At 40.8% G+C, this 25,201-nt stretch overlaps 2 protein-coding genes across 2 annotated transcripts in view; one reads left to right on the top strand and one right to left on the bottom strand.

Moving 5' to 3' along the window:
- The window catches only part of LOC129706940 (parvalbumin, thymic-like), a 181,505-nt gene that overhangs the window by 48,860 nt on the left and 107,444 nt on the right, over window positions 1–25,201 (top strand). The window lies entirely within an intron of this gene.
- The window catches only part of lmtk2 (lemur tyrosine kinase 2), a 98,322-nt gene that overhangs the window by 40,616 nt on the left and 32,505 nt on the right, over window positions 1–25,201 (bottom strand). The window contains exons 2-6 of the mRNA XM_055651578.1: window positions 23,696–23,817; window positions 20,646–20,799; window positions 16,217–16,290; window positions 12,153–12,271; window positions 9,205–9,292 (exon numbers count right to left, since the gene is read on the bottom strand). Coding sequence (XP_055507553.1) covers window positions 9,205–9,292; window positions 12,153–12,271; window positions 16,217–16,290; window positions 20,646–20,799; window positions 23,696–23,817 — 557 coding nt within the window. The remainder of the gene's footprint in view (window positions 1–9,204; window positions 9,293–12,152; window positions 12,272–16,216; window positions 16,291–20,645; window positions 20,800–23,695; window positions 23,818–25,201) is intronic.

The raw sequence follows: 25,201 nt of genomic DNA, 5'->3' as shown, positions 1-25,201 counted from the left end.
GGCCATTAGGCCCTTCGAGCCTGCACCGCCATTCAATATGATCATGGCTGATCATCCAACTCAGTATCCCATACCTGCCTTCTCTCCATACCCCCTGATCCCCTTAGCCACAAGGGGCACATCTAACTCCCTCTTAAATATAGCCAATGAACTGGCCTTGACTACCCTCTGCGGCAGAGAGTTCCAGAGATTCACCACTCTCTGTGTGAAAAAAGTTCTTCTCATCTCGGTTTTAAAGGATTTCACCCTTATCCTTAAGCTGTGACCCCTTGTCCTGGACTTCCCCCAACATCGGGGGAGAAACAGGCCATCTCGGCCCTATAAGTCCGTGCCGAACAATTATTTTCCCCTAGTCCCATCTACCTGCACTCAGACCATAACCCTCCATTCCTTTCCCATCCATATACCTATCCAATTTATTTTTAAATGATAAAATCGAACCTGCCTCCAACACTTCCACTGGAAGCTCATTCCACACAGCTACCACTCTCTGAGTAAAGAAGTTCCCCCTCATGTTACCTCTTAAACTTCTGTCCCTTAATTCTGAAGTCATGTCCTCTTGTTTGAATCTTCCCTACTCTCAATGGGAAAAGCTTGTCCACATCAACTCTGTCTATCCCTTTCATCATTTTAAAGACCTCTATCAAGTCCCCCCTTAACTTTCTGCGCTCCAGAGAATAAAGACCCAACTTATTCAACCTTTCTCTGTAACTTAGTTGCTGAAACCCAGGCAACATTCTAGTAAATCTCCTCTGTACGCTCTCTATTTTGTTGACATCCTTCCTATAATTGGGCGACCAAAATTGTACACCATACTCCAGAATTGGTCTCACCAATGCCTTGTACAATTTTAACATTACATCCCAACTTCTATACTCAATGCTCTGATTTATAAAGGCTAGCATACCAAAAGCTTTCTTTACCACCCTATCTACATGAGATTCCACCTTCAGGGAACTATGCACAGTTATTCCTAGATCCCTCTGTTCAACTGCATTCCTCAATTCGCTACCATTTACCATGTACGTCCTAATTTGATTTGTCCTGCCAAGATGTAGCACCTCACACTTATCAGCATTAAACTCCATCTGCCATCTTTCAGCCCATTCTTCCAAAACAGTCCATGGTTCATAAAACAAATCTAGAAAAGCTTTCTTTATTTGCTTTCTATAAAAATAGTTGTGGCCAAACTCAGTTTTAAGTTTCTTTTCTTAAGCCTAAATAGGGGCATAAAAGCTCAGTACTATATTTCACTGATGATATTAAAAATCTGAGCTCATTTTTAAATCAAATGAGCTAATCTGGTGGCCTACTAAGGAATGCACAACTGTGGATGACAAATCGGGACAGTGTTAACTTCTGATAACCGCAAGGGAAATTCCAACATGGGGAAAGGAACAATTGTTCACAATGCAATGCGTTCTTCATCCAACCTTGCTTATTTATTTCACGAGCCAAGAAATATCACCACTTTAGCATTGAATTCTGTGGTGAAAATGAAAACCAGAGCTGCTGGACAATTCTAAAATCTAGTTCTATTCCAGTGAACGCGATGTCCACAGTTCACACCCTTCAAACTACTCTCTACGTTCATAGCAGAAGAATTAGATTGGAATTGCAGTAAATACTGTGCGTACAAATTGGCTGCAATTAATTTTACAGGCAGCAAGATCTGAAAAACAGTCAAGAGACATGGGAAATGATATCGTGTTTTGATGATGTTGGCTGACGAACAAATATTGGCGAGGATTGCAAGGGAACTCTTTATTGTCATTAAGGTACATAGGATTCTTAGCCCTCATCTGGGTAGGCACTTGGGGCTCACTTTAATACCCAAAATATAAATAGCTGCTCTAACAATGTAAATGCTGGTTCTCCCACAGTGCAACTTGTACATTTAAAGAAAAACAAACTCAGCTGAACAGCCTTTCAAAAATTGTGTGTGACATCCATCCCAATTATTCATAAACAGAGAGCCATTAATCAATTTTAAGACGTTAAAATTGAATAAATAGAATGTTTTGAAATCACATAATCTGTACGTGTAGGAAGAAACTGCAGATGTGGGTTTACACCAAAGATAGACACAAAAAGCTGGAATTTTAACCCGATTCCCAGGATGGAAAAAATCCAATTTTCTAGTGAAATGTATTGAAACAGATCGTAAATATATAAAATGCACACAAATAATCTTGTATAAAGGTGCTGACAGCATGTCCTGTTTTGCTTGTATTAGAGACGTTTATTGATAACTGGGAAAGTCTGAAGTTCTTCGTCTGAAGGGGCTCAACACTAAACATCACCCACTCTAGTGGTAACACTCTATAGTTTGCTCTAGATGGCAGCCTTCAGCTGTTTGTTTTCCCACTAAAATAAGAGAAGCTGTCACTCAGTAAAACAGCAACTGGTGTACTGCAGTGCACAACCAAATAGGAAGGCTTACACGGTTGAACAAAATGCACTGAGTCAGGAGGTTCCTTTTACAGAAGTGCTCGTTTACAGCTCAGAATCAATTGCTTAACCATCTTCATGCCAAAAATACTACGAAGTCTGCAGCGAACCACACTATTTCTCAATACATTTCTTGTTTTTTTCTTCAAAACAGAATTTAGGTTTTTAATTTCTGATCTTTATTAAACTTATTGCCACGTTTCACTTGCTTGCTTCAAAAGAGCTGTTGCTCTTGCCTTCTCAAAACTAGACACTGCCAAAACAAAACATCAGCTATAAATCTTGTCAACACTGCCAAGCACTTATTTCATTTTTGATTATGCAACAAAAAGCAATTTAGCACCCGTGAAGTGAGCATGCTTGAGGCACCTCGCTCCCTTAAATTATGCTGAAGCATATATTTCTGTGTCACTTTAAATTATTGTAATGCTTCATACCTTCACAAAATGAATATAAAATCATACATCATAGATGTGCCAGCTGTTTGGTGAAGCAATTCAATTAGTACTTCTTCAAACTTACATACACTTGTGGAAAATTACTACTTAATGTGCGTCTACAACCTTTTTAGATGGCTACATTAAATATTTGCATTCCTTTTATCTTTTTGTAAACTAAATTTATGCTAACAAGAATATAGTCCAAGTTTGTTTATTAAATTCCAGTTTTCTAGGCTTAGCTGAATCTCATCTAAAACAAAACTATAAAAGACAAAGTGCATGAGTAACTCAGGTAGCATCTCTGGAGAACATGGATATGTGATGTTTTGGGTAGGACCAGGTCCGGCCTTAGGAGGTGCGGGGCCCAATTGGGAACAATTTTGGTGAGCCCCAGGTTCCCAGCCAAGGTCTGTAGAATCATAGAAATACAAATAAAGTCTATTATAGACTTTATATCTCTATGGTAGAATGGAAAGTAATCAAAATGTGCGCTTAAAAAGTGCCTGCGAGTTAATGAAGCTACTTTTTAAATATAAAATTGCATGCATGTAAGCCTACAAGTAACAAAAAAATGTAGATCACCTCTGAAAAGTACATAGTTACAATACCACTTGTTTTAGTGACTGCGAAATGAAAAAAGAAAATTTTAATTAACTAGATCTTGGAAAACCAATAACTATTTGGCGAAAAATGTCCAGGCATTAAATGTTGTGCGTGCGTGTGTGTGTGTGTTAGTTGTCTGTGCGTGATGTGTATATGTTAGTTGTCTGTGCGTTATGTGTGTGTGGGAGGGAAGGAGAGGAGGAGGAAGGGAGGGAAGAAGGGAGGGAGGGAGAGAAGGGAGGGAGGGAGAGAAGGGAGGGAGGGAGAGAAGGGAGTGAGGGAAGTAGAGAAAGAAGAGAAAAAGGGGAGGGAAGGAGAGAAAGAAGGGAGGGACGGAATGGGAGAAGGGAGAAGAGAGAGGAAGGAGAGAAAGAATGGCGAAAGGAGAGAAGGGAAAAGAGAGAGAGGAAAGAGGGAGGGAAGGAGAAGGAAAGGGAGGGATAGAAAGGGAGGAGAGGAGGGAGAGGGTCGGCGGCAGGAGTGGATGCCGGGGTCCGGGCGGATGGGTGTGAGCTGAGGCCGAGGTTTGTAAACGTTGCTCCAACCACTGGCCTGGCCCTCCCTGTATTGTTCACCGCGTTTTCCCGGGGAGAGAGAGGAGGAGCCGGGGCTGTGTGCGTGAAGCACAGCGACTGGAGGGGTGGGAGCACTTACCCAGGACCGTGAGGGAACGACCCACCTCTCCCTCTACCCCTTTCTTCCCCCTCCACCCTCTCTCCCCTCTCTCCCCAGGGTAGATCTACCTGAGCCGAGAGTAGATTACTCTGGCGCGGGGTCCAATTGGGAGCAATCAGTCCAATCGGCTTAAGGCGGCCCTGGGTAGGACCCATCTTCCTTGTGCAGATCAAGGTGAACGAGACCCACAGCTGCGAGAGGCAGAGCGAGGGCCTGCTGGTGCCAGTGCATGGCGTCTCCTATTCTTTTTTTCTAAAGATGCTGCCTGACCCGCTGGTTTATTCAAGCACTTTGTGTCTATCTTCGGCATAAACCAACATCTGCAGTTCTGAAGAAGGGTCTCAACCTGAAACGTCACCCTTCCCTTCTCTCCAGAGAAGCTGTCTGTCCCGCTGAGTTACTCCAGCTTTTTGTGTCTCTTCAGTTTAAACCAGCATCTGCAGTTCCTTCCTACACACTAATCAATATAGTTTTGTTTTAGAAACAAGGACTGGCAAGTGTTAGTTTACAAAAAAGGCACAAAGGGCTATAGTTAATCAGCAGGTCAGGCAGCATCTCTAGAGAAAAGGAATAGGTGACATTTCGGGTGGGAACCCCTTTTTAGACTAAAGGATTCAGAATAAAGGGAACGCACACTAATTTCTTACTTTATAGGCAGTCTGTAATTTATTAATTGTTTCTAATTTTAACCACCAGGTGGCATAACACTTTAATGAAAGACAAATCAGTTTCATTTTAGGTTGAATTACAGTAAACTAAGATACGATAAAACTTTATTCAACCATGGAGGGAAATTGGTCAGAAAACAGTCAGTCACAACACACAAGGTACACGAAAACTTGAAATTAAAATTAAATTAAAAGTGAGGAAAAAAGAAGACAAAGACAATTGACTGTAGGCTGGCTGCCGTGTGCACAGCGCCTTAACCAGAATGAATGAACAAACAAACGCAGGCTTCTGAAAATGTGCAAATGTGCAAAAAATAATCCCTGGCAAGGACTCGCCACAAGTTAAAAGATGGTAAGAAAGATAAAGGAGGCTATTGACTAGAGATGAGTAGCAGATCAGAACAATGGACAGAATATAAGAGCAACAAAGAATGACTAAAGGTTTACTATAAAACTCTGATAATCCAGCACCATCAGACCTTTGGTTGTCTTAGACTTGCATATTTCCCAGACTAGTGGATGTTACTCCTATTAATATACTCCAACACTTTTATTTAACATTTCTAACATTACCCTGTAGTTTAATACATTTTATGTCTGAGTCCTGGCCCAAAAACTCATCTGTACAACTCCTCTAGAGAAGCTGCAATCTGCTGATTTACTCCAGCGCTTTGGGATATTCCACTTATGCAAGATTATGCAGTGGTTATTAATACCTCAGATGATGGCGATTAAGTAGCTCAACTTACAACATTTGCAAATAAGAGTGTGGAAGGGACCTATTGCCATTTGTTCAGTCTGGTTCATTTTAACATGTAAGATAATAGATCACTGGACTAGCTGGAGCAAAGGGAAAATAATCCCAGACATCAGATTTTTACTTGCCATCTCAGACTCCATTAATAAGTCAAACTGAAAGGATTGGGACGTCAAGATTCTGTGAAATAACAGGGCTTGGTTCATCACCAACTTAACCTTCATGCCTGGTGTAATGAATCCATACAAGCCCCAAATGATTCCATTTTGTATGTTCCTTCAAACTTTGTTTCACCCAAAAAGAATCATCAGTGCCTGTTCATTGCCGAGCACAGAAATTCATGAACAAACTTACCCACAGCAACATAGCATTCAACTGCTGAATAAAAAATGCGCATTTTCCAGTCCTTGTTGGGCTGGTTTTTACTTGCAACTTAAATAATTTTGAATACAAGAATTAAGCATCTCAATCATCTTTGTAATGAAGGTTACTGGCGGTTCGATAGTAATATGGCTTGAAAATTATCATTACATTTTGGTGAAGAGAAAGAAGTGAAATGAAAGATGATGGTACTAAAGATATTTTTGAGCAGGAGGTTATGACAGGTATTATTTGACAGTCTCAAGTATTTGATTTCAACTGGTCTACGTTAGCTATCACAACCACCTGCTCTGGTAGTAAAAAAAAAATAAATGATTAACTGTCAATTTCCATTTTTCCCTTCCCTTGATTTTTCAGTTCATTGATGCTCCAAAATACTAACAATAAACTATGTCTTGATTTTATCTTTTTATTTCTAAAGATATGAAACTGGGCAGTAATTGATGCAACACCATTAGTTTTCAATGCAAGATACACAGATCACAATTCTTTTACATCCAAAACGCATACTTTTACTCCCCAGTTTTCAATAGACGTCTCTAATACAGGCAAAACAGGACATGCTGTCAGCACTCTTACACAAGATTATTTGTGTGCATTTGATATATTTAGGATCTGTTTCAATACATTTCTCTAGAAAATTGGATTTTTTCCATCCTGGGAACCGGGTTAAAATTCTATTCACATCTCCCACGGAAACGATTGTTATCAGACAGAAACATTACATCCCATGAAGTCATTATTTCAATTTCTAATTTCTAAATTGCAGACATTCCAAAAGTAAAATCCTCACAGAGGAAGCTAATGGAAGTCTGATTTATGTGAATCAATAAAGCCCCCAATTATATTGCTAAAAATTGAGGAATTTTATGTTTTTAAATCTTTACTGAAGAACACATTTTCATTTAACATTTTACAATGCTCGGGATTAACCCTATACAATATTTATTTTTGCTATAATGGGACTTCGACCTGCAAATCAACCATAAGGTACATACATTTTTCAAAAGTATAAACATTTAACCAATAGTAATGTTAAATGACAGAGTTAGCTGCGCCAGATCATTCATATAATAGAACCACTAATCCAATGCTGGTCCAATGCCAATTTCAGTCCCTAACGCAACACCAATTATTATTTTTAATTTAATTTAGAGATACAACATGGAAAGAGGCTCTTTGGCCCACTGAATCCATGCTGACCATCGATCACCCATTCACACCAACTCTATGTTATCCCATGTTCTCATCCATTCCCGACACACTAGGGGCAATTTACAAAGGGCCAATTAACCTACATACCAACACATCTTCGGGATGTGAGAGCACCCGGAGGAAATCAAAGGGAGAACGTACAAACTGCACACAGACAGCACCCGAGGTCAGGATCGTACCCGGGTCTCTGGTGCTGTGAGGAGCTCCTCCACCAGCTGCCCCACTGTACTGCCTATGTGACCAAGCAGACCAACTAGCACAGAGGCACGCAGAACCTTAGGTTAATTAGGTATATTATCATGTGCACCAAGGTACAGTGAAAAGCTTTTCTTTGTATGCTTTACAATCAAATCAGATTATATGATCTACAAGTACAATTGAGCTAAACATAAGAACAAAAGGCAAAGCAAAGTGACAAATACCAGAGTGCAGAATATAGTTTCTCATCGTTCCAGTGAGCCTTCACATATCTTAGTAACTTATTCGCTCACATGCCTATTAACCTCCCCCAAATTCCCTTGCTTCTCCCTTAAGTAAGGAACAAATTACAGTATTTAAGAAGGAACTGCAGATGCTGGAAAATCGAAGGTGCACAAAAATGCTGGAGAAACTCAGCGGGTGCAGCAGCATCTATGGAGCGAAGGAAATAGGCAACGTTTTGGGCCGAAGAAGAACGGTCTGAAGAAGGGTTTGGGCCCGAAACGTTGCCTATTTCCTTCGCTCCTTAGATGCTGCTGCACCCGCTGAGTTTCTCCAGCATTTTTGTGTACCAACAAATTACAGTAGCCAATTAGCCTACCAGTGCATCATTGGGACGCGAGGGAAAACTGGAACATCTGGGAGTAAGCCGCACAGTCACAGAGAAAACATGCAAGCTCCACACAGCCAGCACTTAAGCTCAGGATCAAACCTGAGATGCCGGAGATGTAGTATTACCAAAAATACAATTTTCTTATCTACAGGGTAATGTTAGAAATAACTTAACTGAAAGAAAAATGTTGATCAGAATTTTTTTACCATCAAGCCAACAATAAAGGTTTCTGCAGAGGCAAAAAAAGCTACGATGTTTAATTAAAGTAAAATCATTCAGTAATATCGATCAGGGAACTGGAAGATAAAGCTCGCGTCTGTCAGGCAACTGAGTGCAAATGGAAAATACAGAATCTAATCAAAATGCATTTGAAAATTGGCTTTAGAAATATATATAGAAATAAAATAAAATAAAATTAATCACTATGAATCACACTAACACTCACAATATTCTTCTCGTTATTCAGTCTGAAATCATTTTATGTTATAAATTATACCAATTTATTGACAAAAGAAACTTTAAAAATAGTGATGCGTCTATGGTTACAAATTCATATTAACATCAGAAGTTCATTCTGAAACTACTCAAATCACTTTCCATGGTTGTGATCGCTTCTAATCCTTTAATGGAATAACAATTTTCCAGCATGTTATGCTCAAAATTTCCAAATGGTGAGCATGAAAGACACCAATTAAAATGTAATCAAATATACAGACATTTTTTATTCAGAGTTTGATAGCATTAAATATTCACTAAATCCAAGTTAATGGGGGAAAAAACATTAAAAAGAAAATCCTCTAAAGGGAAGAAAACATTAATAATGCAAATTAATTATCTTTGTATCATTCAGGAAAATTGCTTAATGCATTTCTTCCCGATGGAAATATTTAGTCTTAGTTCAAAAAGCAACTGGTTTAGACGCAAGATCTTTATGAAGACTTTGGCAGCCACCCCTCTGTCCAGCTGCATTAATAACAGATTAAATCAATGCATGGGAGTGGAAAGGATGCAGGTGCAGCCCTACAATACATGCGATGGGATCAAAATCACGTACTGCCTGTTCTGATTAGTATTATCCTACTTGCTGCACCATAGTAACTGTACTAAAGTAACTGAAAAGCGATGTTTCACTGGGTTACGAAGGACAAAGAATAGATACCTTGTTGTAGATAATAGCATTAAAACTGCTAATTAATTACTTACCAGCTGACAAAACTCAAATGCCAACAGGTAAGGGACAGCTTCCACGCATTGTCCCAAGCAGTGGAGCACATTTGGATGTTGCAAAACTCTGAAATTACAAATAAAGACAAAACGATGAAGCAAATTAATTTCATGCAAAACAATTCTTGCACTTTACAAACAATAAGAAATGTTGGCTACTCAATAAAATTACATCAGCATTTCATCGGTTACATTTACATGTACACAACTGGAATATTACAAGAGATTGTGCCTACTCTAAGTTCCATGTAAATACTGGTATGCAAAAACCTCCAAATAGAAATGCAATACACGGACAGAAGTTAATCATTTTCAATGTCATTTGAGGAAATAAGTTTTAACCATAAATCATTCAGTTAAATAGAGAGTAACACATGAAAAATGGTGGCACAGCTAGTAGAACTAGAGACTTGGAGTCAATCATGGCATCGGGTGCGGTCTACGTTGAGTTTACATGCTCTCCCAAACATTGTGTGATAGATTAATAGGGTGCTGTAAATTGACCCTAATGCGCAAGTGAAAGGTGCAATCTGGGAGGAGCTGATGAAGATGCGAGGGGAAATTAATGAACGTAGTAGTTGAGCAAATGGGTGTTTGGCTGAATCTGCTTCTTGTATTTTTGGACATCTGCTTAGTCAGTGCAACTTCTAGATTTCGCCAATGACATGAGAAAATATGTCATAAATAACAATAAGCAATAAGAGGGAGAGAGAGCATGTGATTTGTGCATAATCAAATTCTAAACAAAAGTCTGCCGAAAGCATTTATCGATGACAATTAAGTAACACATTTACAGTGCCCTCCATAATGATTGGAACAAAGAACCATCATTTATTAACTGTACTCCACAATTTGAGATTTGTAATAGAAAAAAAAATCACGTGGTTAAAGTGCAGTCAGATTTTATTAAAGGGTATTTTTATCCATTTTGGTTTCACCATGTAGAAATTACAGCTGTGTTTACACATAGACCCCAATTTCAGGGCACCATAATGTGTGGAACACATGGCTTCACAGGTGTTTATAATTGCTCAGGTGTGTTCAAATGCCTCCTTAATGCAGATATAAGAGAGCTCTCAGCATCTAGTCTTTCCTCCCGTCTTTGCATCACCTTTGGAAACTTTTATTGCTGTTTATCAAAATGTGGACCAAACGTTGTGTCAATGAAAGTTAAAGAAGCCATTATGAAACTGAGAAACAAGAATAAAATTGTTATAGAGACATCAGCCAAACCTTAGGCTTACCAAAATCAACTGTTTGGAACTTCATTAAGAAGAAAGCACTGGTGAGCTTACTAATCGCAAAGGGACTGGCAAGCCAAGGAAGACCTCCACAGCTGATGATAGAATAATTCTTACTATAATGAAGACAAATCCTCAAACACCTGTCAGGCAGATCAGAAAGACTCTTCAAGGGTCAGGTGTGGATTTGTCAATGACCGCTGTCCGCAAAAGACTTCATGAACAGAAATACAGAGGCTACACTGTAAGATGCAAACCACTGGTTAGCAGCAAAAATAGGATGGCCAGGTTACAGTTTACCAATAAGTACTTAAAGGAGCAACCGCAGTTCTGGAAAAAGGTCTTGTGGACAGATGAGATGAAGATTAATGGAAAGAGTGATGGCAAGAGCAAAGTATGGAGGAGAGAAGGAACTGCCCAAGATCCAAAGCATACCACCTTCATCTGTGAAACACGGTGTGTAGATTAACCCTATGGATCATTCATAAATAGGTTGGTGGGGGGGTGTTATGGCCTGGGCATGTATGGCTGCTGAAGGTACTGGCTCACTTATCTTCATTGATGATACAACTGCTGATGGTAGCAACATAATGAATTCTGAAGGGAATAGACACATTCTATCTGCTCAAACAAATGCCTCAAAACTCTTTGGTCGACAGCAAGACAATGATCGCAAACATACTGCAAAAGCAACAAAGGAGTTTTTCAAAGCTAAAAAATGGTCAATCCTTGAGTGGCCAAGTCAATCACCCGATCTGAACCCAATTGAGCATGCCTTTTATATGCTGAAGAGAAAACTGAAGGGGACTAGCCCCCAAAACAAGCATAAGCTAAAGAGAGCTGCAATACAGGCCTGGCAGAGTGTCACCAGAGAAGACACCCAGCAACTGGTGATGTCCATGAATCGCAGACTTCAAGCAGACATTGCATGTAGAGGATATGCAACAAAATACTAAACATGATTACTTTCATTTACATGATATTGCTGTGTCCCAAACATTATGGTGCCCTGAAATGGGGGGACTATGTATAAACACTGCTGTAATTTCTACATGGTGAAACCAAAATGAGTAAAAATATGACCTTTATTAACATCTGACAATGCGCACTTTAACCACATGTTATTTTTTCTATTACAATTCTCAAATTGTGGAGTCCAGAAGCATATAAATAAATGATGGGTCTTTGTCCCAAACATTATGGAGGACACTGTATATACCAATCATTGAAGAGCAAAGGGCTTAATTCTAATTTAATATCAATAGACAATAAAAAGGTGGCTTTGAGTCACCTAGTTTTGGGAGGGATTCAGTTATTAAAGGACACACATGAAAAAATAAGTTTTAGGTGTCATCCATTCAGCCCTCATGCCTGTGAACTAAATAGCTCTGTTACATACTATTAATGTACCCTAGTGCCGCTTTCTTGCATTCACCCCACAGCCGTCAAATCCCTTAATATCAAAGTTATGAAAAAAAAACATTTTTGCACTTTCCAATTTGTATTTTAAATTTGGAAATGTAGATCCAAACACAATTGCTCTACTTGCAATCTGTGAAAAACCCAGACGCTTGATTGCAGAAACAAAATCCGTTATTAGAGTTTGTGGAGAATAAAGAAACACAGATTTCAACCAAAATATATAATTTGTTTCTATACAGTGTATAAGTAAAAAACATGACTTACCTGTAAGCCTCTCCATTTTTAAGGAATCGCTGATGCTCCGTTGAGCTTGCACTGGCTTTCAGTTCTTTTATAATCACTCGGACTAAACTGGAATCTTGGTAGAACTCGCCAAGAAGAACCTATCAAAATATGCAGAAAAATGCTTTTAAATACTTCCATTCTCTGAAACAGGAAACTACTGATTTCCCACAAACATTCTTGATGACATGCAATGTGGAAGAGGACAAAGACATTGCAGCAGGTGACAAAGGATGTTTGTACATTTCTCTGGCAAATCCACATCGCTCAACCTAGGTCACCAAGCAGTCATCCTCCGGAAAAGAGAACAACAGGAAATAAGACGTAAATCTGGAATGCTGTGACTTTGTCACAGTCGTGTAAATTCTAAGGAAAACGAAAATAAAAACAAAATGATGTCTATTGAAAATACATGGCTTTTAAAAAATAAAAAAAAATTGAATTTACCTGTATTTAATTCAAAAGTATACATTAATGCTAATAGATACAAGATTATATTATCAAAATGCCACAAAATCCAACCAAGGCTTTTTCAAGAATAATTTATACAAGAGATTCAAACTTTTTTCCCTTCTGAACCACTTCCGGAAGTGGCGGCGCTATGAAACGGCTGCGGCTCGCCTGCAGTCTGTCTGTTTTTACTTTTTTTGTGTTGTTTTTTTTTGTCTAGTTCAGTTAAACTTTTGGTTATTAGGTGGTGTTATGTGTGTGGGGGGGCTGAAACAGGGCTTTCTGTCTTTCCCTTCGGGGGAATGCGACTTTTTTGTCGTATCCCCCTTCTCTTCCCCCGCCTGACCTGAGGCCTAATGGCGGAGCTGGCGGCCTCCAACCTGCGACCGACCTCGAGGCTCCGGAGGTAGAGCCAGCCAGGACTTACCAACGCGAGGTTGGCCGTCTTCGAGCCGCGGCAACGTTCGGGCAGCGGCACGACTCGGCGCTCCGGTGAGGGCGGACCGCGCGGGGCTGACACTCCCGTTTGGGCGGCCCGACTACCGGCTGGAAGGCTCTCCCGTGTGGGCGGCCCGGCTCTCGGCTGGAATGCGCTCCCGTGTGGGCAGCGCGGTGCGGGGCTGAGACGCTCTCGCATGGGTGGCCCGGTGCGGGGCGGAGACGGTGCTCCGGTGGCTGAGGCGGCGGCAACCTGAATCCGGGGCTCGGCCGCGGGCCAGTGGACGACATCGTCGGGAGCTCGCAGGTCACAGGCTGGTGCCTGTTTTCCGGAGTTCCCGTGGCAACAGCTACGTCCGCTGGACTGGAGGGCGGCAGCTTCGACCACCCCCGGGCCGCGGAGCTTGAACCGCGGGACTGACTTACCATCGCCTGGTGGGGTATCGCCTCAGCGCAGAGGGAGAAGAGGAGGGAAGAGACAGTAACTCTATGACTTTTGCCTCCATCACAGTGAGGAGGTGCTTGGTGAACTCACTGTGGTGGATATTAATTTGTGTTTATTGTGTGTTGTTATTATTACATGTATGGCTGCAGACAACAACATTTCGTTCAGACCGAAAGGTCTGAATGACAAATAAAGGATTCAATTCAATCAAGTCGAGAGTATTTAATTGTCATATGTTCCAAAGAGATTCTTACTTGCAGCAGCACAACAGGTTTTTACCTTCCATTCTCTACTCTAATTATAATTACACTTTTCTTTCTAACATTACCAAACACCCAACTCCAATGGAAAGCCAGTTTAAAACCCTAGGTTTATACTTACTGTGAGTGAAACCACTCACAATAGCAATCCTAATGTCATTTAATGTCTGAGCCCCTGCCTGTTTAGTATCCCTAGCCATTCAATCAAACACTTAACTGAACCAGCCACATATGCAGAGGCTGCAACAGCAGGTCAGAAGCTAGGTATTCTGTAAGGGCCGATCTTCTTCCTAATTCCCCACAATCTGCCAAAAGTTCACACCGCCCAGAGTAAAGTAACTGCATTTAGGTCACCATAAACATTAACCTCCTCCAGCACTAACCTGATGTGCCATTTGCCATCTATACCACACAAGGGAACTCCGAAATTGTTGATGAGTAGAAAATTGCAATAATGATATTTTGTGGCTGTGCCGGCTACAATGGGGAGTGGGATTTCTAAACCAGCACAGTGTGCAGTTTGGTGTGGTACTTAATGGTCATTACTCAAATTAAATTAAATCACAGACATCACTTAAATTAAATGAGCACACACTGTTCATGTGGGGTTTGCACGCTCTCCCTGTGACCGCGTGGGTTTCCTCCCACATCCCAAAGACTTGTAGGTTAATTGGCCTCTGTAAATTGCACCTGGTGTGCAGGGAGTGTATGCAAAAGTGGGATTAACATGGAACTAGTGTGAACGGATGATCAATGATCAGTGTGATCTCGGGTCAAAGAGCCTGTTTCCATGCTGTATCTCTAAGCTAAACCAAGAAACTTGCTACCCTTATCTTTAGAACGTAACCAGACCCGGTGCGGACCCATTGGGCCCATTCCCCCAAGGCAATATTCCACCACTCACCCAGAGCCCCCAACTGCGCAGGCGCGGCTGACGTGTTCCCGTTGTGACGCCAGAGTTACCCATTGTGACGCAAGTCACGGCAACCCTCCCCCAACTACGCCTCGCCATCCTTCTTCCTACCCCTATCCTCCTACATTCCCCATCACCCCCCAGCACACCCCTCTCCCCGTCCTCTTCACCCTCCCACTTCTTTCCCCTTTCCCCTACCCTCAGCCATTAAGTACAGCCCATCGGAAATTTCCCAGCAACTAGTGGCCCAGCACCTCCTTTAAGCTGGACAGAATTACGAGAGTGCACTTGAAATCCCCGTAGACGTCCCACCGAAAATGTGGCACCTTGGCCGGGTCTCATCTCCATCTCATCGGGACTGCCACGCCGAACAGCAGGATGAATTTGCCCTTGATCCAACAGATCTGTTCCTATAGCCGACTTCCGAGGCCGACTTTCTGGCCAATATTTTGGCTCCTCAGCTGCCTAGGCGGACCATTCCAGTACCGTTGGACACCACTCAAAGGTCGTGACCTCTGTTGGTCGGACAAAATGGATAATCCAGAAAGGCTCTGGAACCAAAGGTGCCGGAAAATCGGTGGTGGACTTGTCTATGATGACACTTGTATAGTTGAATCACTTCTCTATAATCTTGTATTTGCATTACAATTTAAATTCTATTTACCTATGCACTACCAACTTAACCATAGTGAAGCTCAATATAAAATGCAGTTAAAAAAAAGCAGTAACTAACGCGTTATTGAATAACCAGAGCAACACAATGTCAGCTTAGTCTGCAGTCAGAACTAGTCATTCAGGCATGAAGACTACATTATGTTCAATCATGCAACTTATTTTAGAAAACAATAAACAATTTATTCCTTTATTTTTTTAATCAAATGCCAGCAAGAGAATAAATGACTACTTGCACTCTATAATGCACTGCATTTCAGATCTAGAAATTCAACTGGCAATTTGCTCAATTTTACCCTGCTAAAAATTATAAACCACTGACATTAACTCTTCTTAATGCACAAGAGGAGAGAGTAAAGGTCACATTTAACCTTTCTAACAATTTAGAGATCTTGTAAATATAACCATATTTAAACCAGTGCTTCTATCGTGATGGTATGTGTCTAAAAAAAGTTAAACATCATTATTTTACCGGCGACGTGTCACCCATCTTTATTAATTATGTATACTGGCACTCTAAAAATAAAGCACAGATTTAAAGGGAGTTTAAATATCATGCATGTTTAGGAAATAACTGCAGATGCTGGTTACACCGAAGATAGACACAAAATGCTGGAGTAACTCAGCGGGTCAGACAGCATCTATGGAGAAAAGGAATAGGTGACATTTCGGGTCGAGACCCTTCTACAGAATCTCAACTCGAAGCGTCACTTATTCCTTTTCTCCATAGATACTGCCTGACCCGCTGAGTTACTCCAGCATTTTGTGTCTATATCTTGCATCTTTACTGCTGTGGTTAGCTTTGACACACAAATGTTTTGTCCACCATATTGTTGTATGCTTCAGTTTAGAAAAAACTAGTTCTTACCTTACCAAACCAGCCATTTCCAATTTCCTGAATGTAACTAAGGTGATGACGTGCAAAAGGTGCTGAAGATACTCCTATAAAACACAAAAACAAATCAAATGACAGAAGTATACACAAGCTAACATTCTACTTTAATTTTCACCAAATATCCACGCCAGGATTTAAATTTTGCGATGGACCACATCCGCCCTGAAACTAGAGTTGAATCAATGCCATCATTACTCTTAGACTTGCCAATATAAATCCAATAACATACAATACTCTGTCCTCCTTAAAACAAAGTTGCCCAGTCTTCCACTGCTCGTATTCTCATCCACATATTTCATCGATAACCCATGCTCACTCAGGGCGGCACAATAGCACAGCAGGCGGAGCTGCTATTTCTCAGAGCCAAAGACTCAGTGCTGCCTGTGTGGAGTTTGCATGTTCTCTGGGTGCTCCAGTTTCCTCTCACGTTCCAAAGACATGCAGGTTTTTTAAGTTCATTGGACTTTAAATTGCGCCCGGTTTGCAGGTAGTGGATGAGAAAGTGGGATAACGTAGATCTAGTGTGAATGGATGATCGGTGGTCAGTGTAGACTTGGTGGGCTGAAGGGGCTGTTTTCATGCTGTATCTTTCAATCAAAACCATTCCCAGCTACAATTTATTCTGTTGCCTCGGTACTAATGTCAGAATTCCCTTCATAAAGAGCAGAGGAATAACAAGATCTAAAGAGTTTGTGGGAATAAGTTCCAATTTCCTACATTTTGTCTTCATATTGAATATTGATTTATAATGCTGGCCTTCTGCCAAGTTCAGAAATACTATTCAAGTGTTCACCATCGTTTGTGACAATGCTTAACAGATCTGAACACCAGACATCAATTCTAAATCGGACTGAGGGATTAATGGGAAGCGAGAGAATAGCACTTTTCCGGCAATCATTCAATTCATATCAGGTACCAACGTATATACACATCAGTTTTAAACATAACAAAAGCTTTGGCAGCCCAGACACTTATAAATTCAATTTTAATACACAGGTCTGGGTGATTTACATCTTTGGATTACATCCCAAGATGCATCTTGGTGAAGGTGCAAATCAACACTGATGCACGTGCATCTATAAACAAATTAAAAGCATGGATTATGAAATGTTTTGAACAATTTCAATACAGTACAAGAGCTTCAAACATTTTCCATCTTTCAACACCAGTGTACATGTCCTATTATTTCAAAGGAAGCCACAGTCACAATAGCAAACTGGGATGTTTACATTGAAACAGTGCCAAATGACAATGTATCAACCTTTGGTACAAAAGAGATTTTAGATCCCAGAAAGGAAGCCTAGTCTCAGGAACACAACTTCTAAAATAAATTGAAGCACTCCACCGTGACTGAAATGTAACTTGAGCCACGATGTTTTATGCATCTGGCATTTAATTTAGTACATCTGTATATAGAACATAGAAAATTACAGCACAGGAACAGGCCCTTCCCACAATGTCTGTGCTGAATATGGTGCCAAACTAATTTCATCTGCCTGCACCCATCCACGTGTCCATCTAAAATCCTCTTAAATGCCATTATTATATCTACCTTCTCCACAGCCTTCTATGTGGGAAAACCTGCCCCACATATCTTCTTTAAACTTTGGCCCTATCACATTAAAGCAATGTTCTCTGGTCTTTGAGAGACCCTGGGGGAAAAAAAGGTTTTCCACCCTGGGAAAAATGTTCTAACTGCCTAACTAAGCTTCCCATAAACAAAGTTGGGCTGCTCCCCAAACACAATATTCCACCACTCACCCATAGCCCCCAACTGCACAGGCGTGGCTGACGGGTTCCCGTTGTGACGCCAGAGATCCCCGTTGTGACGCGAGTCATGGCAACCCTCCCCGACTGCGCCTCGCCATCCCTCTTCCTCCCCCTATCCTCCTCCATCCCTCTTCTGCCCCTCCTCCACACCCTCCCTCAACTCTATCCCCAGTCACTACCTCCCACCCTCCATAATCCCTCTCCCCTCCTTACCCCCTCCTCTACATCTATCTCCCTGCTCCCTCACCTCTCTCCCATCTCACTCCCCCACTGCACACAATGGTTAAATAAAATGTCTCCTCCTCCCCTCCTCCACACCCTCCCTCACCTCTCCCTCCCCTTTGGCGGGGGGGAGAGGGGGAGTGGAGGAGGTGGTAGGGGGAGAGGAGGTGGGGGGAGAGAGGAGGCGGTAGACGGGGGAAAGGGAAGGGGTGGTTGGAGGAGGGGAGGGGTGGTTGGAGGAGGGGGAGGGGTGGTTGGAGGAGGGGAGGGGGACAGAGAGTTGGGGGAGGGGGGGGGGGGAAAGGGGGAGTGGGGGAAAGGCACGGGGGGGGGGGGGGGGGGGGGGGGACACACGCACACACACATTTATATAATACTAGACCAAGTGCAGACCCGTTGGGTCTGTTCCCGCAACGTGCAGTTGCGGTGGGGGCAGGCGGCATGTGGCATCACACACACTAACCACCACCCCGCACACGCTAATTACCCCCCTTGATATTATATTAATATTATTAATTTGCTCCTTTTACCCCATAACCCCCCTATCCACTGACGCCTAGTCCCCAACTCGCAGGCACGTCTTGGGGCGGGGGGGGGAGAGAGAGTGAGGGCAAAAAACTCAACAAAAGCAGTAAGCTATTTAAAACTGTACTGATGAAAATTTGCTTCCACTCAGACATTGCTGAATCTTTTAGATTATCTACCTCTCAGGGATCTGATTCGGCCATCATTAATTTCATTCAAGACTGAGTTTTGTAGATTTAGGATTAAAAGAGCAGGAATGTAGCAACCATGGAAGATTAACTTGTTGAATAATGAAGCAGGCTGCAGTTGGGCTTAATCCTCCAGATTTCTTCCACCTTCTAGCTGAAAATAATTCTTCCTCAAATCGCTTACCCCATACCATAAATTTATGCCTTCAGGTAGTAGGTACCATTATTAAGTTCACTATCTACCTCATAATTTTATATAATCAGTTCCCTCCTCACCCCCCAGCCTTCTGCATACAAACAAAAATAAACCAGGACTACTACGGGTAGTAGCTGTCTGTACGGAGTTTGTACCTTCTCCCCGTGACCGGCGTGGGTTTTCTCAGAGATCTTCGGTTTCCTCCCACACTCCAAAGATGTACAGGTATGTAGGTTAATTGGTTTGGTGTAATAGTAAAATTGTCCCTAGTGTGTAGGGTAGTGTTAATGTTGAGGGATCGCTAGTCGGTGCGGACTCGGTGGGTCAAAGAACCTGTTTATAGTGCTGGATCTCCAAACTAATCTAAACTAAACTATCCAATCTCTCTTCATAGCTGAAAGTCTGTGAATCAGCAAATCGCCTGTGCAACCTCTGGCGCAGGTACATCCTTCTTAGAACTACATGCAGTGCTCTAGCTGTGGTCTAACTAATGTTTATATAATTATATCAAACACTTGCTTACATAATTTATGCCACAGCTATTGAAGTATCCTGTCTGTCCATACTCTCCCCAGATGCTGTCTGATCCACTGAGTTCCACCGGCATTCTGTTTTGCTCAGTGCTATTTTACCATGCTCTTGAAAGCCTACCCGTGACCAAGCTTTGGGGTCATCTGTCCTAATTTCTATTTTCTGGTTTGGTCTAAACTCGGTTTCACTTGTCCTGATAGATACACTTTGTAAGATTTTAATGTATTAAGACGTCAGATCAATGGCATCTCAATATGTTAGTATTATTTACTAACATCTTAAATTAGTACTATTTACTAATACCAAGCAGAGCACCATTTTTCCTAAATCGCAAATCTTTAGTAAATGCAAAAAAAGTTAAATGGGGTTTGGGGAATTAAAGGAATTCCAAAGAATTAAAGAGATGGGATTGACAGATTAGATATGGAAATGGGTCCATCGGAATATTGAGTCCACGCCGGCCCTGGATCACCCGTTCACATTAGTTCTTGTGATCCCACAGAACACACAAGGGGCAATTTGGAGGCCAATTAACCTACAAACCGGAGCACCCAGTGGAAACCCACGCGGTCACAGGTAGAACATGCAAACTCCACACAAACAGCAGCCAAGGTCAGGATAGAACCCAGGTCTCCATCAGTTGCGCCACTGTGTGGTTTTTAAAAAAAAATCAAATTCAGCAACATAAATCCTACTGAAGTTTGGCCTTTCAATTTTAATTAGAGCCTACTGAGGATTAAACATAAAATCAAGATTTTCCTGCAAGATGCATTGCCAGATAAACTTAGAGTAACAAGGAACCTATAGATTACAAGGGTGTTGGACTGTTTCAAACTAACATATGCAATAAAAAGCCATAGAAACAGATTCTATTAGATCATTTATTTGCTAAGTAACTTACATCACCATTTATTTAAGTAAAAATGTTTAAAGTAGTAAAGGGCAGTTTGAAATGCTGAACACCACACACCTTGTGTTTTAGATAAATGAAGTTGCGTTGGAGTAGAGAGCATAATATTTGGAACTGAGAGAGTGTAAACTTCAGCAGGCGCTGGAGGTGATGGAGTATCTTCTGCAGGTGGTATGAAATCATTTTCTTCATCAAGATTATCATCTTCAAATTCCTGAAAAAGAAAAATAGTGGGACTCTTAATTTCATTTAAAAAGGGCATTATTTCAAGATTCAAGACTCAAGAGTGTTTAATTATCTATGTACTGACAATGAAATTCTTACTTGCAGCAGCAGAATAACAGGCCTGTAAACACAATACACAAATAGTAAAAATCCAATAAGCCCCCAATATATGCAAAAAACCCAAAGTCCTAGTGCAACCAAGGACGGCTCAAAATTCAGAGTTCACTTTAGAGTTATGTAGTATTCAAGATAGGGAATATGCCATTCTTGAACCTGGTGGTCATGGTTTTCACGTTCCTATATCTTTCTCCCCTGATGGTTGGAATGAAATTAAAGCATGACCAGGATGGTGTGGGTCTTTGATGATATAGGTGGCCTTTGAGTAGCACATCCTGTAGATCGCTTTGATGGAGGGGAGATTTCATGACTGTGCACTATGTAATGACCTGCTTGCACTACCTCCGAAGCAGAATTGCAACATTATGACAATTTTGCAAATTAACACATGTCTTACACCACAGCAAAACTATAATTGTAGGATTAATAAACAAATTTCTTCATGTGACATTTTCCAACTTCATTTGCTCTTGTGCTTTACATCACGTATTTCCGCTCGGCGGAAAATACTTTGAAAATGCCTCAATTAAATAATGCTTACGAATTTTATTAAAGGAAGCCCAAAGAGCAAATCTAGAAGAGGTTCCACCCCAAGCAACCTGAATCCCAGATTTGAACATAGGTAATATTAAGTACACATAAAGACATATAATAAAAGTATATAATTTATTGATTCCACACTCTCCCCACCTACCAAAAGATGTTTAAACTAGGCAGCATAAAATAGAAAAAGGATTAGAAGAGGTTGGATAAACTTGTATTGTTTTCTCTGGAACATTGGAGGTTGAAGGGAGACCTGATAGAAGTATATGTATCTTTTTACAATACTGCACACAATTTGACAAAGGGGGCCAAATTTCAAATTCCTTCAAAAAAGTTGACAAGTACTTTATTATGTTCATGACTAACATAGTATCAACAAAAAATAAGAAAAGATAGCATATTGATGGCAAGTTTCCGAAAATGGCATCAGAAATACACAAATACATTTTGTGTAACGGTTGTCGCGTGGTGTCCACCAGTGACCTGGTTGGCACAGTAAGTGCGCGTATTTCTTATCCCTTTCTATGTTTATGAATACCACATGGAACAATAAGATTGCAAACACCATTTCCACTTCATTCACCTGATCATGTAGTGGAATACTGCATCCATCTGAGTGGATACCGCATTGCACGTTACAAATCATACACACAAACGTACGTTGCGGTGGACACTCAAAGGTTTGGTGTCCCAGAAAACAAACGTTACATTATTGGCGAAAACCAAACATTTTCACCAATGTGATCTAAACGGTACATTACCGTATGGATTTGAGCTATATCGATGGCCGATGTTTCGTCAGAATATTTGACTTGGGATGATTTTTTAATAAGTAAAATGTTTCAGTAACGGTCGTTGTGGAGCTTCTGGAAGTTGACACGAAGGAATGAAGTTTGCGACTTGGTCCGTACGAAAGGTAAACAAGAGACTGTGTGTTGCCAAATTGAAGATTGGCTCAGTTTCTTAGTTTTGATGACTAATTTATGTCCAAAAAATGTTTTCATTGATTTAAAAAAGTCGGGAAAATATATCGTTTTTGACACCACGATGTTTTTGACATATTAAATTGGAAAATAAGAAAAAATAATTAACTCGCCCAAAAATCGCAACTACCATAGGATACCTTGTTGGGTTTTTGAAAAGCATTAAAGGTTTGGAGCCTCCGTGGTTTAACTTACGGAGGTACCGACCCCGATAACGGTCGTTGTGACAATGGACACCAAGCACAACGACCGCTACGGGATCTTTGCGAGGCGGAATACCAGACATATTACTGTATTTTCCTCCTGGTATTGATAAAGATATTTCCCTAGATCATTTTCAAAACGTATATGTAAATGGGGGGCACGTATGAAGTTTATTTATGAATTAAATATTCATGACTAAATGTGGCAGAGTTTTTAATGTCACATTTTTGATTTCCAAAATGGTGGTAAAACGATGAAAATTTATCGGTTATGAAAAAAGTTTTTGACTTTCGGTCCTGAAGTTATCTAATTTATATCTGTTATTTGTAAGGTTTCACATGATGGGTAGATTTTTGTTTAGAATAGTGTAATAGTGTAAAAACTTGAATATAATCTTGTTCCTCAAAAACTCTCCAGTATTGTAAAAAGACTGATATATAAAATTATGAGAGGCATAGATAGGGTAGACAGTCAGAACCTTTATCCCCAGGGTGGAAATATCCAAAACCACAGGGCATAGCTATAGAATGAGAGAGGAAAGTTTAATGTAGATGTGTGAGGCAATTTTTTTTTTTACACCGAGTGGTGGGGGCATTGTCAGGGATGGTGGTGGAGACAGATAGGATAATGGTTTTAAAAAGGCTTTTAGATAGGCACATGAAAGTACAAGGAATTGAGGGATATGGATCCTGTACAGGCAGACAAGATCAGCTTATCTTGGTATCATGTCCAGCAAAAACATTATGGGCTGATGGGCTCATTCCAGTGCTGTATGGTTCTACGTTAAGCATTTGACTTCCTCAGGAAACAATTTGCGGCTGGTATTCACAGATGAGAGGAAAAAAAATATCTGAACCAAGCCATGTTGAGAAATCCTCATGATTCAGCATCTGCCGTGTGTGATTACATAATGAAAATCAGTTTCAATTGATATATTGCCAATGTACTGTGATCACAACTTAAATGTTACAGTTCATAAAGTTATGTGGCAGCTGATTAAAAAAAAAAGAGAACCCAAGGTGCAAACTGTGTACTTACCTTGAAATTTATTTCTGGGTCTTTACAGCAAGATGCACAGTTCACGATCAGGACGACGAGGACCACTAAACTGCACCCAGAAAGTATGAGCAGTGACGAAGAGACTTCAACAGCTGTTTCCCCTGCAAAATGGGATTTTGAAAATCAGTTTTAAAAACACAGTCCAAGAAATCACATCTTGTGCAGTGCAAATTTAATTGTTTAACACTACATTGCCAAACCAATTTATTTGTGAGATAGTTATTAAAAAAGTCTCTGCACATGTTCTCTGCAAAAAAAATCTGATAGTCAAGCAGCAAAAAAAACCTAGAAATCAATGACATCTGCCTCTGTAGAACAATGGTTCCATGAGGAGAATCATAAAACAGTGTTTCAGACCAGATAAAGGAAGCCCATACCTCAGAATATACAAACAATAATATTCTTCCCCGTTAAGTACTTAGCTTACATGTATAAAACTCCACGGTCTCCGGTCATACATTATAATTTAGTTCAGTTCAGAGATATAGTGAAAACAGGCCCTTTGGCTCACAGAATCGATGCCAACCAGCAATCGCCCATACGCTAGTTCTATCCTATACACTAGGGACAATTTGCAGAAGCCAATTAACTTACAAATCTGCACATCTTTAGAATGTGGGAAATATGTGGGATAACCCAGAGAAAACCCACGCGTCACAGGGAGAACGTACAAACTCCGTACAGACAGCACCCGTAGTCTGAATCAAACCCAGGTCTCTGGCGCTATAAGGCAGCAGCTCTACCTCTGTGCCACTGTGCACCCCTTATTTTGAAGGAGTAGATTCTCCTAAAACACTGTACTCAAACTGCATTTGTGAAAAGACAAGATTAACTGCTGCGTATTTAAGAAGGAACTGCAGATTCTGGAAAATCGAAGGTAGACACAAATGCTGGAGAAACTCAACTGGTGAGGCAGCATCTATGGAGCAAAGGAAATAGGCAACGTTTCGGGTCTAAAGAAAGGTTTTGACCCGAAACGTTGCCCATTTCCTTTGCTCCAGATGCTGCCTTATTAGCTGCTGCGCTCTTGATTTAGTGTCTCCCAGGAATTTCTGAAACTTAATCACTGGCCAAAATCCAGCATTTCACAAACATTTTTCCCTCCAAAAGTTCTAAGATTAGAACCAGCTTTTTACATAGAATGTATTCTGTTATTAAGAGTCATGGAATACAATATTTTTCATTGATTATTGTAAGCAATTCGACAGTGTGCCAATACATTGTCGAGACTGATTTGCAAAGCTATGGTTGATTTATTGCTATGGATGATTAATCTAAAGAAATTAGGCCTTTTAGGGCTTAAAGCCCCTTTGTACAATTAAAAGCTAATTACATACTATTCAGAATGCAATACGCAAAATAAAAATGATATTGGATACTTCAGCTTCATGCCCAGACTTGTCGGTCCATAAAGGAAAATGACCCCTTCCAGCATCTACAGTTCCTTGTTTCTACATTTTGACCGCTCCACTGCAAAATCTTCTC

Source organism: Leucoraja erinacea, chromosome 20 (genome assembly GCF_028641065.1).
Source record: "Leucoraja erinacea ecotype New England chromosome 20, Leri_hhj_1, whole genome shotgun sequence".
Lineage (NCBI taxonomy): Eukaryota > Metazoa > Chordata > Chondrichthyes > Rajiformes > Rajidae > Leucoraja > Leucoraja erinaceus.
The sequence above is the reverse complement of the archived record's forward strand: the minus strand, read 5'-3'. Positions and strand labels throughout refer to the sequence as shown.